The sequence below is a fragment of the Petaurus breviceps genome, unplaced genomic scaffold (genome assembly GCF_028583685.1).
Source record: "Petaurus breviceps papuanus isolate PSGF00001 unplaced genomic scaffold, PetGlider_PUasm1.0 90925, whole genome shotgun sequence".
In the NCBI taxonomy this organism is placed as follows: Eukaryota; Metazoa; Chordata; class Mammalia; order Diprotodontia; family Petauridae; genus Petaurus; species Petaurus breviceps.
In genome coordinates, this window is record NW_027187380.1 from 15,879,856 (window position 1) to 15,893,608 (window position 13,753).

The 13,753-nt window shown below is 38.4% G+C and overlaps 1 protein-coding gene across 1 annotated transcript in view; it reads left to right on the forward strand.

The window, feature by feature from the left end:
- The window catches only part of VCF1 (VCP nuclear cofactor family member 1), a 23,703-nt gene continuing 9,950 nt past the window's right edge, over positions 1-13,753 (forward strand). The window contains 2 exon segments of the mRNA XM_069076518.1: positions 1-260; positions 3,291-3,387. Of these exon segments, the coding sequence (XP_068932619.1) occupies positions 16-260; positions 3,291-3,387 (342 nt within the window). The 5' untranslated portion in view covers positions 1-15.

Sequence of the window (13,753 nt, forward strand, 5' to 3'; positions counted from 1 at the left end):
TATAGAGGCAGTGGTATGGGGCCGTGGGGGCGTCGGGGAGACGCCGGAAGTCGTCGTGGTACGGGTCCGGTGGAGGGGTACTCCACACCGACTGTGTAGAGGAAGGTGGTGGTGAGGGGTAGGACCGGAGGGGGAGGGCGTGGGGGCGGCGGTCGCCGCTACCGCCGCCTGATCCGAAGACCTCCCCACCGATCTCCCCGCCTGGCGACGTGCTGTCGCTCCCCTCCATCAGCTGCCATGAGCGAACGCCTTCGCCCCAGGTGAGAAAAGGGATCCCCCCACCCCCTTTCCCCGAGAGGCCGAAGCCGCGGGAGGCGGGCGGGAGCAGTGGAGCGGGGAGTCGGGAGGGGATTGACCCTGCGGGCGCTCCGTCAGTCCGTCCGTCCGCCCTGGCGCCTAGCAGCTAGGGTCGGGGGCAGCAGAGGAGGAGGAAAGATTTGATCCTGCGGGAGTCCGGTACTTCACCCGAGGGGGACTAATTGAGAGCCTTTCGGTACCCCATTCTCTCCCCTCCTCCCCTGGGTAGGAATTCAAGTGAACTGCGGCAGGTTAGGCCCCTGGCTTCTTTAGGGAGGATGGATAGCGGTAGATACTTAGTTTTGTTGCCTAGGGGAGGATGGGGTTACCTCTTGTTCCCTTCACGTCCGAACGAGAAGTTGTGCTTTATACGGCAATGGGGAAGCACTTTGAGGGAGACTTAAGGAAGGACTTCGATAGTGAAGTTGATCTAATGTGGTAGAGAGACAGATAACGAGGGGAGGTGGTGGAGTATTTTTCTGGGACAACATTAAAAAGAGGAGAGAAATCAGCTGTCCTGGGGTAAGTAGCATTCGGAATACACTGTGCTTGTCTTTAGCTCCAGTACTTGGCTCCCTCTGTGCTGGGTTTTTATTTTTCGGTTTGTGATTAGGATAGATGGGCTCAAGGAGCAAGTTGGATTTTTTTTTTCTGTTACTTTTATATCCCTTTCCTACTGCCCTTGCTGAACTACCTTTATACAGAGAGAGTCGTTAAAAGAATCGAGAATTTTCAGTGGCCACTACAGTGCAGCACAGTCTCATGTTTATTTGGAGGTGACGGGTGATGGGAAGGTGCCACAGAATGAAATAGAAAAAGATCCAGGTGTTTTGAAATGAAGATCATTCTTTTGGTGCTGATTTTTAGAACTAAAAGAGACTTTAGAAATCATATACTCCTACTCCCTCATTTTACAGGTGAGAAAATTGAGGCTTAGAAAGGTGAAGTGCCCTAAAATCTCAATAGAAACCCTTGATAAATTAGGCTTAAAATTTCATTGAGTTATTGGCAAGTGCTGTCAAATTTAGTATTTTTGTTAAGATTTTTTTTGTCTTTCATTAACAACACAGTTAACATAAGCTGACGCTTATTAAAAAATGACTTTATCTCCCCATTCTCAACTCTCAAAACCATTTCCTAGAATTACAATGATTCTATTTGGTCCAACCTCCAGAGAAGTGAAAACCTGAAATCCTTGAATATACACGAATGATTGATCAGAAAGAGAAACTAAGAGGTCAAGGATTGAATTGGGGCCATATAGAGACTACTTATATAGAAAGAGAGCATCATTTTAGGTCTGGGATGTTATACTTTGATGCTGTCATAACTTAGAATCAAGTTACCTTCTGTTGTAAGTGATGAAAATCTATTGTGTTTCTGTAGTGCTGTTCCTAAAGGGTATCTTTATGTATTGGTATGCTGTTGGGGCACTTCCCTCTTTTTTGAAAATTCAGACTTTCTAACAAAGAGTAGTAGAGTAGTGGTAGTAGAGAAAAGATTTCTCTACTCCAACCCATTCCTGCTGCCATAAGGGAAATACATATTGTTGGTTCATACCTGAAATGTCTTTTCATTCTCAAATAAATGATTTAGGCTTACCCTACAGTTCCTTGGATTTCCCCTTACACTAGTAGTTTAATAGGTGCCAAGGGTAGCAGTTTTTCAGGACCATATATCTGACAACTAAGTTTTTCCCCTACCTACTTAATGATAATGATAATAATACCTTAGTGTGGCATCTACCTCCAAGGAGTTCAAAGTATTACTGTACTGATGTGATATTCTTCACAGCACCCTTGAGAGGAAGTAGGGAAAACAGGGATGATTATTCTATTTTTCAGCTAGATAATTGAGTCTTAGAGAGAAGACTTGGCCCACAGAATATTTAACAGCTGAAAACGTCAGTGTCCACCAGACCAGGCAGAAATTGAGATCATTATCTGTATTAACAGGGTTTACATTTAAGAGGGAGGACATAATTCAAGGACCTGAGAGATTTAGGACCCTCGGTCTCATTCCTTATTTTAAAATGTTTGTACACATTTCTAAAGTCAAGCATCCTTAGGGAGAGAGTGTGGCCAAGAGTCTTTGAAAAGACTTCACCTCTCCACCTCAGTCTTTGGTCTTCTATCTATAGAAAATGAACTTTAGATGATTCTTCGTTGCAGTAAGAAGAGACTGGATCTAGAGCAAATTTAGCTTAAACTATATGGCAAGTTTTTCCTACTATAATTTATTGTTTCTCAGCAGCTATTTAGAATCCCAGTAGAGATTCTTTTTCTAACAGTGTGGCCCATACATTGTACATACATAGTCTTGTCTCTTTTGAGTGTTTAAATACCTTGGAGAATACTTGATAAGAAGAGTCAGACCTATATTTAAAACTCTTTACCAGTGAGCCTTGGAAAACATAAATGGTTTTTCCCCCCTTCAAAATCATCCAGTGAAGTAACAACTATGTCATAATACGAACTGGTACAAGCAAACTGAGTCATTTCGAAGAGTCTAACCTTTTCAGTGTTTGTCATAGTACTGCTGTAAAGTGTTTTAAGGGTAAATAGTGATTGGTAGCCACACCTGGCTTAACTGCCATCACATGGAAGGGAGTGAAATTAGTTAACATGGAATTGTCATTTCAGGGATTGTAAAAAGATGAACTTAATTAGGTAGATATTGATAATTTTGTTATTAACAGCTTACTCTTGCAGTATTCCTGGTAGTTACTTAAAATTACTTCAGGCTTATCTTTAGAATGGAATCTGATTAACACTTACAACTTAATTTTATTCAGTACTGCTGCTTTTATACTGATACTGTTTTTGTTATCAGTGCCTAGTAGTGCTGTTCTGTTTCTTAAGTTACTCTGGTATCAGTTGAATTATTCAAGTTTTGGAGGACATTTTAGGGGGAAGATGTAAAATTTATGTCTTCTTGTTTACACTTGAGAAGTCAAAGGATCAATAGTTGGCTAATTTTTTATTTAATTTCAGGAAAAGGAGAAGGAATGGGAATGAAGAAGACAGTCATCTCCCCCAGACCAAACGGAGTAGCAGAAACCCTGTCTTTCAGGACTCCTGGGATACAGAGGTAATAACTGTCAACAGTTTCACTTTAAAATATTTGAAGTACTTCTGAGGGTTTTTAGTACCTTAAAAACCAATTTGCTTTTCACCTCTCTTTGTTGGCACATAGTAGGCACTTAAATACTGGTTTACTAATGACATATAAACATCTATTAATTGTTTAGTATAGGACTAAATCTACATAGTGCTTCTGGGGAATTTTTCTAATTAAAATTTTTTTTAAACTTAGGCAGATGTTTTCAGAACAGCTTTAAGAGTAATAAAGAAAATCCCTCAAAATATGAGGACTCAACACATACTAGAAAAGCTTTGAAGCACTAATCTGCTGGACACATATCTAAGCCCAGCTTACTGAAAGTGGTGCTTTGTGTGTGGATAATGAACCAGATTTCAGTGGAAAAGACAAGTCCATTTTGAAAAATGGAAGCTTATGTTACTGTTGTTTTAATGAAAGAGAAGGGTTTGAACTCTTGGTATTACAGATAAATCATATGAAGACAAACACAACAGCAAAAAAAAATTCTCCATATAAAGGTTTTCTAAGCCCCAGTCCATTTCTTTAAAATATATTTTGTTCAACAGAATTCTGTCACAACAGTTATTGTTTAGCTCGTCATAATTGAATTTGATTTGTTTATGGAAAGACTTCCTTACAGATGCATATTAGAAACACTGTCTAGAAACTGAGTTCCTAGAGTCTTTTAGAATTTTAGAAATTAGAATTTAGAACCTTTATGTTCACCATCTTTCCTTCTGTACCCATTCCCATTCCCTTGGCCCGCAGGACCCTATATATATCCCTTTGGATAACACTAATGCTCTTATGCTTTATTTCCTGTGTATGTGTCATATTCCCCTATTAATACCTTCCCTGAAGGCTTATCTAAACTTGCTGTTTCCCCTAGTACTTAGAGCACTGCTCTGTACATTTGAACCCAATGCTTAATACACTTGAATTTACTGAACAGAAAGTGAACAAGTGAATCGGATGAAATTAGGGTGATGTGATTTTTAGTGAAGGGGAGAAGGTCAGTTACTAGGGATTAAATTAAACCAGTCTGGTGATTGTAAAGAGCACTTGTGTTAAAAACTGGAGTAACAATAAATTCAACTTCCACTCTGAAGTTCCTTTTCAATTACATAGGGAAAAATTTGTTGGAAACCATCTGACGTGGTCAGTGGGGCTCCTCTGTTTTTGAACATCTGTTTCAATTTTGCTTCCGCTACATGTGATATGTTTACATGTATCTAAGATATAGTTTGTAGGTCTTATGGGGGAACTTAATTTTTTAAAAGTTGCATTTCTCTTTTGTTTTGTTACCATTTGTTTTCTTCATATTGTATTTTGGAGATGAGTTTATCTGATCTATAGCTTCAAGAGAAGTAGAACTGAACAAGAACTACCTTAGAAGTCAGCTTTTTGATTTTTGTTTCTGTGGAACTTAAACATTTCTTCAGTGTGTATAATTGGTATCAAGGAAGCAAAGGAGAAATTTGCCATCCACTTTTTGGCTCACATACTTAATACCTAGACACTTGAGTCTCTTGTAATTTTTCTTGTCCCCATCTATCTTGAGGCTAGGCCAGGGTTTGTTTCTTCACAAGCTGCTCAAGGCCAATTCAAATGGGACCAGGAGAGAATAGATTAAATCAATAGGTGATCCAAAATTTGGAATGTATCTATAAGATTCCCCATATTCCCTCAAACTTTTACCAGAGATCCTAAGATGGGCCAAATTACCTATTTGCTTCTTAGATGAAAAAGTATTGGCCACCGGCAAGGAGGTAGAGGAAGAAAAACTGGAGAGTGGTGAAACTCCTGTAATCACCAAACTAATTTAGTGGCTTCTATTGTAATTCATTTTTGTATTGATTGCATTAGAAGAACTGATTAGTCAGGGGTGGGGAACATTCGACCTTGAGGCCACTTCTGGCCAGGTAGGCCCTTTGGTATGGTCCTTTGACAATTTAATAAAAGGATTTGTTCTGTAAAACTTGGACTCAGTCTAAAGGCCTAACCCAAAAACCTAGAAGGCCACAAGTGGCCACAGATTCCCCACCCCTAAAAGTTAGCACTTTGGCAGGGAGAGATTGGTATTTAAAGGGGAAAAAAATATTGTGCCTTTTTTCTATTTAAGTTGTCTTCACCTAATTTTCCACTTTTAGTCAGGTATGTTTTTGGTGATAATTCTAGCAGTCTCCAATGTCTGTCTTTTATTTTCTTACTACTATACCTTATCACTTCCCATCATTGCCCTCCCTCATACAGAGAAGTATAGTTAACCAAAACAAACACATTTGTCATGGGTAACAGTGTCTGCTGAGAGGAAGGGGTATGGGTTTAACTTTTAGGCCTCTGAAGTCCAGTTTGGTCATTTCACTGATCTGAGTTCTGATCTTTTTCTGCTTATTTCCTTTTATTTAGTTAATACTGATCCTAAGAAGTTTCTCTGAATTCTTCTTATTTATTGTTATATTTGTATACCATGATTTGTTTGGGCATTCCACAATTGATAGGCTCCCACCTAGATTCCTGTTTTTTTTCCAATGGAACATGTTTGTACACATGGGACCTTTTCTTCTTGTCTGGCATAGGCCCAAGTATTGGTATTTAATGCCTCATATCTTCTTTTTTGTTTGTTTTTGCTTTTTGGAGGGGGAAGGCAGGGCAACTGGGGTTAAGTGACTTGCCCAAGGTCACACTGGTAGTAAGTGTTAAGTGTCTGAGGTCGAATTTGAACTCAGGTCCTCCTGACTCCAGGGCTGGTGCTCTATTCACTGCTGTGCTCTATTCACTGCACCACCTAGCTGCCCTATGCCTCATATCTTTTTAAAGAGGCTAAAATGTTTTTTTTTTTAAAGGTGCTTTAGCCTTTTAGCCTTAAGATTTATTTTTGAGTGATGTGTTTGCATAATAGGAAGTTTGAGGGTTATTATTCATCAAAGTTATTTGTCTTGAAAGTGTTTTAATAAATGAGTTAATAGATGTGGGGTTTTTTTTTTTGGAGGGGGGAAGACGGGGCACTTGGGGTTAAGTAATTTGCCCAAGGTCACACAGCTAGTAAGTGTTAAGTGTCTGAGGTGGGATTTGAGTCTAGGTCCTCCTGACTCTATTAACTGTGTCACCTAGCTTCCCCGACCCCCACCCCCTAACAGATGTGGATTTTAAAAAATTATTATTGGTTCAACTTCTTTGTTTCAGTATCTGCTAAAGTTTCTCCATTTGCAAAAATGATCATAGTATGTTTCTCAGGTTGGAAGAGTCAGTTTGTGAATTGCTTCACTGAAATGTTATATCTGTCTGGAGAAACTTTTAGCACCAGCAGTCCCTTTGTGTATTTTTTTCTCCTGCCCCTTCTCTCTCCCAACCCCTTCCTGCCTTTCAGCAATATTCAGTATTTCCCTAGTAACCCTTGAAGAGGTAGAGATACTTTGAAGTCTTGGAAGAGTCATACTGGTTTGAACAGAGCAGTCCTATTGGCTTAGAGAGTGCTGCTTTTTATAGGGGGTAAATTGAGTCTTTCCCACCTGTAGCAGGTGAATCACCAATTATGCTTTGTCCCCAGGGGCTGGGAGCAATCTATTCACATAATTGCTGCCCTAGCTTTCTTTTAAGGAGACATTAAAGTATCTTTGATTATGGTATACTCTTGGCTGGCTAGACCAGCTTCAGTTCCTCACTGGAAAAATGAGAAGAAATTGGGACCAAATGGTTTCTCCAGAGCTGCACTTGGGAGAACTCAGGAGTACTTTACCTTAAAGTTTTCCCATACCACTTTGGCCATGCAAAGCTTTTGTACCTGAAATATATTGACAGACAGTTGTCTTTGTGAGCATTTGGTTCTTGAGGGTTGGTTGCACAAGGCTATATATGTCAAAAAATAACTGGTATAAGAACAAAAGATAATTTTTAAAAAACTTATTTTAACAAATGAAATAAATTGACAGAACCTACAAGTGTTGATCCAAAAAATCTGGGGATATGGAATATCCTTCTAGGACAAAGCAAAATCAGGGAAATTGAGGGGGTGGAAAGGAAGGAAATTTAGGTCTATTTTCCTCAAAAAATTTGATATGTATATTTTTAATACATAAATTAGAAGGAAAAATAATAGCATCAGAATTCTTATTGAACCCCTGCTTATATTGTGAAGAACATTGCTTCAAAAACACTGCTTTTCTAGTTTGTGTGCATTAGGGAGGTCCTGATGTTTCTTCACATACCTTATTTATTATTTTAAAAATATAAATGTTATTTAGTCTTGCCTAGATTATATTTGTGCTAAACATAACTTACACTTAATATAAATTAGTCATACTATTAATTTTTAGCTTAACTTTACTTTCACAAGGGCTCCTATCTATAGTATGTATTATTTTGGAAAAATTAGAAATTTCATTCTGGAATTACATATGATCATTGATTCAGGAAACGAAAGTACTTGTTTTCCCTAGTGGATAGTTATCCTGTTTCTTAAAAACTACATTAGGTCTGGAAAACATATTAGGTGCTATATAAATGTTATATAAATCCATGTACAATGTGGATTTTTTTTAACCACCCACTGATGACACAGTTCTTTTATATCCAGATAATAAGTGACATTGATATAATGCTTTAAAGTTTCCCTAACACTTGACATTATTTCATTTGAACCTTACAGTCCTGTGAGGTATGATTGGTGTTAGGATCTCATCCAACTCATATTTTAAAAATGAGGAAACCAAGGCTTATGGAAGTGAATTGTCCACGGTTATTTAGCTAATAAGTACTGGAAGTGAAATTTGAACCCAGATCTTTTTTACTTCAGTTCCACCACTCAGTGTACCTTACTGCTCTTGGGTAGAAATCAGCTCTGTGTGATGGGTCTCACTTTATTGAGAGCTATAATAAGGAATTCTGGTATTTAAGATGTAGACAAAAAGGCTGTGTGAGTTGAGGAACTGGGACATGGATTGGGGTGGAAAAGTCTATTAATTAGATAGGCGGAGGAAGGAGGAATCAAAAACGGAGGGGGAGGCAGAATGTTGGTCCTCAGAAAACAGCCACAAGGCTCCAGAGACGTTCTGGAGTGCACTTTAAAAGAAGATAGATTGTTGCTCCAGTGGTGGTAGGAATGAAAAGAGTTTGGAGGTGGAAGTGTAGAGCAAGGAGGATGCCCAGCTCCTCCTGGTTGTCAGCACGTTTGTGAAAGTGTATGAGAGATACACAGTCTTCAGGAGAAAGCTAGGTTTCAGCCAGCTCCAGAAAGTGGAATGAATGAAAGAGAAAGGGACTACAGGATCATAAAACTTTACTTGCAAAGGATCTTGAAAATAAATTCATCTAATCCCTTCATTTTACAAGTCAAGGAACCCTAGCATAGAGAGGTGAAGTGATGGCTTGCCTTAAGGTGTCACATAAATTATGAGTGGCAGAACAAGTGGGAGGACTTGGGTACTCTGACTCTAAATCACCACAACAGACAAGTTTTCAAAGGGTACAGCAGAAAGGCAAAGAAAAGGAAAGGACAATGGAGAACTAGGGCTGACAGGTGTCCTCATATGAGTCTGCACTGATCCTGGCTTTTATGTAGCCTATGTGGGGCATGGAGTGATACAATCTGCCATTGTGGGGGGAAAAAAAAGCACTTGCAAAGGAAGCCAAAAGTGGTCATGGGGCTTGGAAAGATGGTAACCCGGTACTGGGCAAAAGAGATGGAGGACCAGTCACTTGACTGGGGCTAAGTGGAATTGAAGGTCAGGGAGGAATTGTGCCTTTTGGGCTGGTGGCCTCTGCAGCTGTGCCCCATTCACCTTCTAATAGTTGTGACTTTCCTCAACAGTACACTAGGTCAGGGCTTCTTAAACTTTACATTCTCAACCCTTTGAGCATATAACTCCATATGGGATTAAGTTTAAGAAGTACTGCCTAGGTGCTAACACCAAAGCTTAGTGGCTTGTTTTCTTTAAACCTTCATTTTAAACCAGGAATGTTCTTTCTTTACTCTGCTTTTTAATCAATCTTTGAAATAATCTGAATTTTTTAATGTAATCTTACCCCCTGATACAGAGTGACACCTAAAGATTTCTGCCCAAAAAAGGTATGAGCTATGCCTGTGGTGTGCCACATTGTAACCTGAATGTCTGTTTCTTCATCCCTGACTTGCTGAGATCTTTAATTTTGACTTAAAAGATCACATTATGTGAACAACCTGGGAGTGAAAATGAGAGGAAAAGAGGAGCATAAAGGACTCACCCCAAGCTTCTGCCTTGTCCCTTCCTTTCTCGGTAGGGAAAAACCATTGATGTCACAATCTCAACATTCTAAGGATGTTCTCACAGTAAAAGTAAAGGATGAGTAAACAATGACCAAGGAACAGCATGATTCCAAAATCCTATGAATATTTCACTGTGTGTTGGATTTGATTTTTCAAACAGCTATAGTTTTAGCTAAAGACTAACATTAATAAGAATAAAAAACCAGATTATTTTAAAGCTTCTGATGGTCTCAACCACCTCTTATGACTAGCAATGAATTTGGGAACAAGAACAATCTAGAAAACTGATAAAACCAGCAGGAGTTTTAGGTTGTTTGGTTGGTTTGTCTTTTCAGTTTTGAGCTTTCTAAGGTTTTTAAGCCCTATAACCAAATTGGAACCAGATTCAAAGAAAATATTAATTTTTTTAAAAATTGAAAAATATATATTTTCACAGGTGTTACTGATTTTATTAATTTTTTATTTTCAAACTTTGGTTATGGGTTAAGTCCTTCCAATGTTAGTAATATATATTATGTCCACTTAGAATACATTTAACTATACCAAAATTTATTTTTAATGTTTTAAATTTAGTTATTTCATGCCTTTGTTTTTACCTCATATTTTTATATATTTTATATATATTTATATATTTTTAACTCATAACCAGAGTTAGGAAATGAAGTACATAAGAAAAACCTGTTTGGCTGGACTGTAGCATGCTTGGAGGGAAGTAATATGTAAATAAGTCTGGAAAGGTAAGTAAAGATCGAATCTTTGAGGGCTTTACATGTCAAACAGAGGAGTATCTATTTGTTCTCAGAGGTATTAAGGAAACACAAGAGTATGAATAGGAGGTGTGACATTATCAGACCCGGACTTTGACCACCTTATAGAGAGTAGGTTGAAGTGGAGAGAGACTGGATATAGAGAGATCAAGTAGGGAGCTATTGCATATATTTCTGAATATATTACTTCTCCCCATCCCACTTAAATTTTCCCTTGTAAACAGAGATTGAGAAAGAAAAACAATCCAGTAAAACCAATCAAAATATTGCCTCCATTTGACATTATGTGTGATAATACACATCTGCAGTCCTCTCCCTCTGCAGTGAAGGGGAAGAAGTTCCACTTTCTCAGCCCTGCTCAGGGGCCAACCTTGGGTCATTATAATTACATGGGGTTCCATTTCAACTTATTGTTTTGTTTTCATATGTCATTTTCCTGGTTTAAAAGAACACTTATGTTTCTCGGAATTCTTCATATTTGTTATTTCCCATGGTGCACCAATTTCATTATATTTGTGTACCACAATGTGTTTGGCCATGCCTCAAACAGTTGGTACTTACTTTGAAGTTTTTTACTATGACAAAAAGTGCTGCTGTGAATATTTTTCATACAGGACCTTTAATGTTGCAACTGATTGTCACGTGCTTGATTGTTGATGGTTGCCAACATATTTGTGTAGTTGAAAATCCCAGTTCTGAAAGTTGTTACCTCCCTGCTCAGCCAGTTTAGGGAGACGAGGTGATTATGGAGATAATAGAATTTGAGAGTTTAAAAGGAGCATAGAGATCAATTATTCCAAACCACTTATTTAGTAGATAAGGAAACTAAGACCCAAATATATTCAGTTTATTTTCCCAGAGGCAAATCCCTATCCCATAAGTCACTGGTTTACAGCTTTTACTTTTATACTCTAGCTAGGTTGGGAGGAAAACTTTTGATTAAGCAACAAATTAGTTAGGGAAAGATTGATTTCATATGGTACATATTATAGTATATTTGATCTGCAATCTTGGTACCTTCTGTTTTTATCTCACCTTTATTTTCAAGTGTGTGTGTATGTATGTGTGTGTGTGTGTGTGTGTGTATGCCTCTCCACTCCAGAGGGCTACTATCCCTTATAAGAAAGGGGGAATGGACTTAGGAAAACTAATGAATACATCAGCCAGTTCTCATTCTGCATGCATTATCGCACAACTACTTCTGTAATGGGCAGAGAGTTGCCTTTCTTTTCTTTGGGGTTAAGCTTGATTTTTATTAGACACACAGCATTCAGGTTAGAGTTTGTTTTGGTTTGGAGGGTTTTGGGGGGGTTGGTTGCTAGTCTTACATTTTTACATTGTTGCAGTTCTGTATGTTTAGTAGTTTGGATGAATTTACTTTGCATCAGTATAATCAATAACCAGTAATTTATTAAATGCTAGCGGTGGACCACTGCTGTTTGTCTTGTAGTTACAAAGAGAAAAGTGAAAAAGTCTGCTTATGTTGTATGGTGGAAACAACATGCACAGTTATAGTTATATGCAAAATACAAGGCAATTTGGGGGACTAGAATTCCATAGCAGCTTGTTTGCACTTGAATTGAGGAAATGAGGGGATCTGAGTGGTAGAGGTAAGGAGGAAGATCCTTTGAGATAAGGAGGGGACTAATCTGGGCAAAAACCAGAGTTAGGAAATGAAGTACATAAGAAAAACCTGTTTGGCTGGACTGTAGCATGCTTGGAGGGAAGTAATATGTAAATAAGTCTGGAAAGGTAAGTAAAGATCAGATCTTTGAGGGCTTTACATGTCAAACAGAGGAGTATCTATTTGTCCTCAGAGGTATTAAGGAACCACTAGAGTATGAATAGGAGGTGTGACATTATCAGACCCGGACTTTGGCCACCTTATAGAGAGTGGGTTGAAGTGGAGAGAGACTGGATATAGGGAGATCAAGTAGGGAGCTATTGCAGTATTTTAGGTAACAGGTGACAAAGTTATTATTGGTAATGACTTAATAAGTGGAGAGAAAGGAACAAGTGAGGGATATTGAAGAACGAGAAACAAAACCTGACATGATTGTATATGTGTAGTAAAGGAGTAAGGGGTTGAAGATAATGCCAAAGGTTGTGAAAGTGACTAGAAGGATGATGTTGATAGAAAAATAGGGAATATGGAAAGAAATAGAAAAAGTTTTTTGCACGTGTCGAGTTTGAAATACCCCTGAGACATTAATTTTAGAATATCCAATGTGCAGTTGGTGATTCAGGTTGGATTAGAGCTTGGGATAGAAACCCTGGCTGGATATAGAAATCTGGGAGTCAGTTGCACAATGATAATTAAACCCATGAACGTTGATAAAGTCACCAAGTGTGAGTGTATATATATATATACAGAGAGAGAGAGAGAGAGAGAGAGAGAGAGAAAGGGAGCATATGACTGAGCCTTGGACATACCCAAAGGGATGTAATTGTAAATGATCATCCACCAAAGGAAGTAGTCAGTCAGTGTTTAAGTGCTTACTATGTACCGGGCACTGTGCTAAGCACTGAAGATACAAAGAGAGGCAAAAGACAGTCTCTTCTTTGAGGAACTCGCAGTCTAATGGGAGAGACAACAAGGAAACAAATATGTACAAAAAAGACCACCAAGAGAATACAGTATCAAGGAAACCCAGAAACGAGAGTATCTAGGAGAGGATGGCCCAGCAATGTCAAATATGGAAGAGAAACCAAGAGTGAGGATTGAGGAAAACTGTTAAATTTGTCAAGATACCACTGGCAAAATTAACAAAAAAGGAGAATGACAAGTGTTGGAGGGGATGCAGGAAAATAGGAATGTTAATGCACTATTGGTGGAGTTGTGAATTGATCCAACCATTCTGGAAAGTAATTGTAACTATACCCAAAAAGTTACCAAGCTGTGTGTACTTTTTTTTAACCCAGAGATAGTTTCTAATTCTATATCCCCAAATAGGTCAAAGAAAGAAGAAACGAACCTGTATATACAAAACATTTTTAGTGACAAAGAACTGGAAATTGTAGGTGGGGGAGGGATGCCCATTAATTGGAGAATGGCTGAACAAATTATAGTATGTGGATGTAAAGGAATACTACTTTGTGGTAAGAAATGAAAGGGGGTGGTTTTGGAGAAACCTGGAAGACATGTATGAATTGATGCAAAGTGAGTGTGACCAGAACAATTTATATATTAACATAGTTGTCTAACCTTGCTTTTAAGCCTCCTGTCAAAGTTGGTGGAAATCAGTTGCTTCACTTAATCCAATTTCTGTAGTTAAAGTAGAACTGAGTTCATATTATTATAACATCAGAGATATAGCATGTGTGCTGAGGTTGAGGAACTATT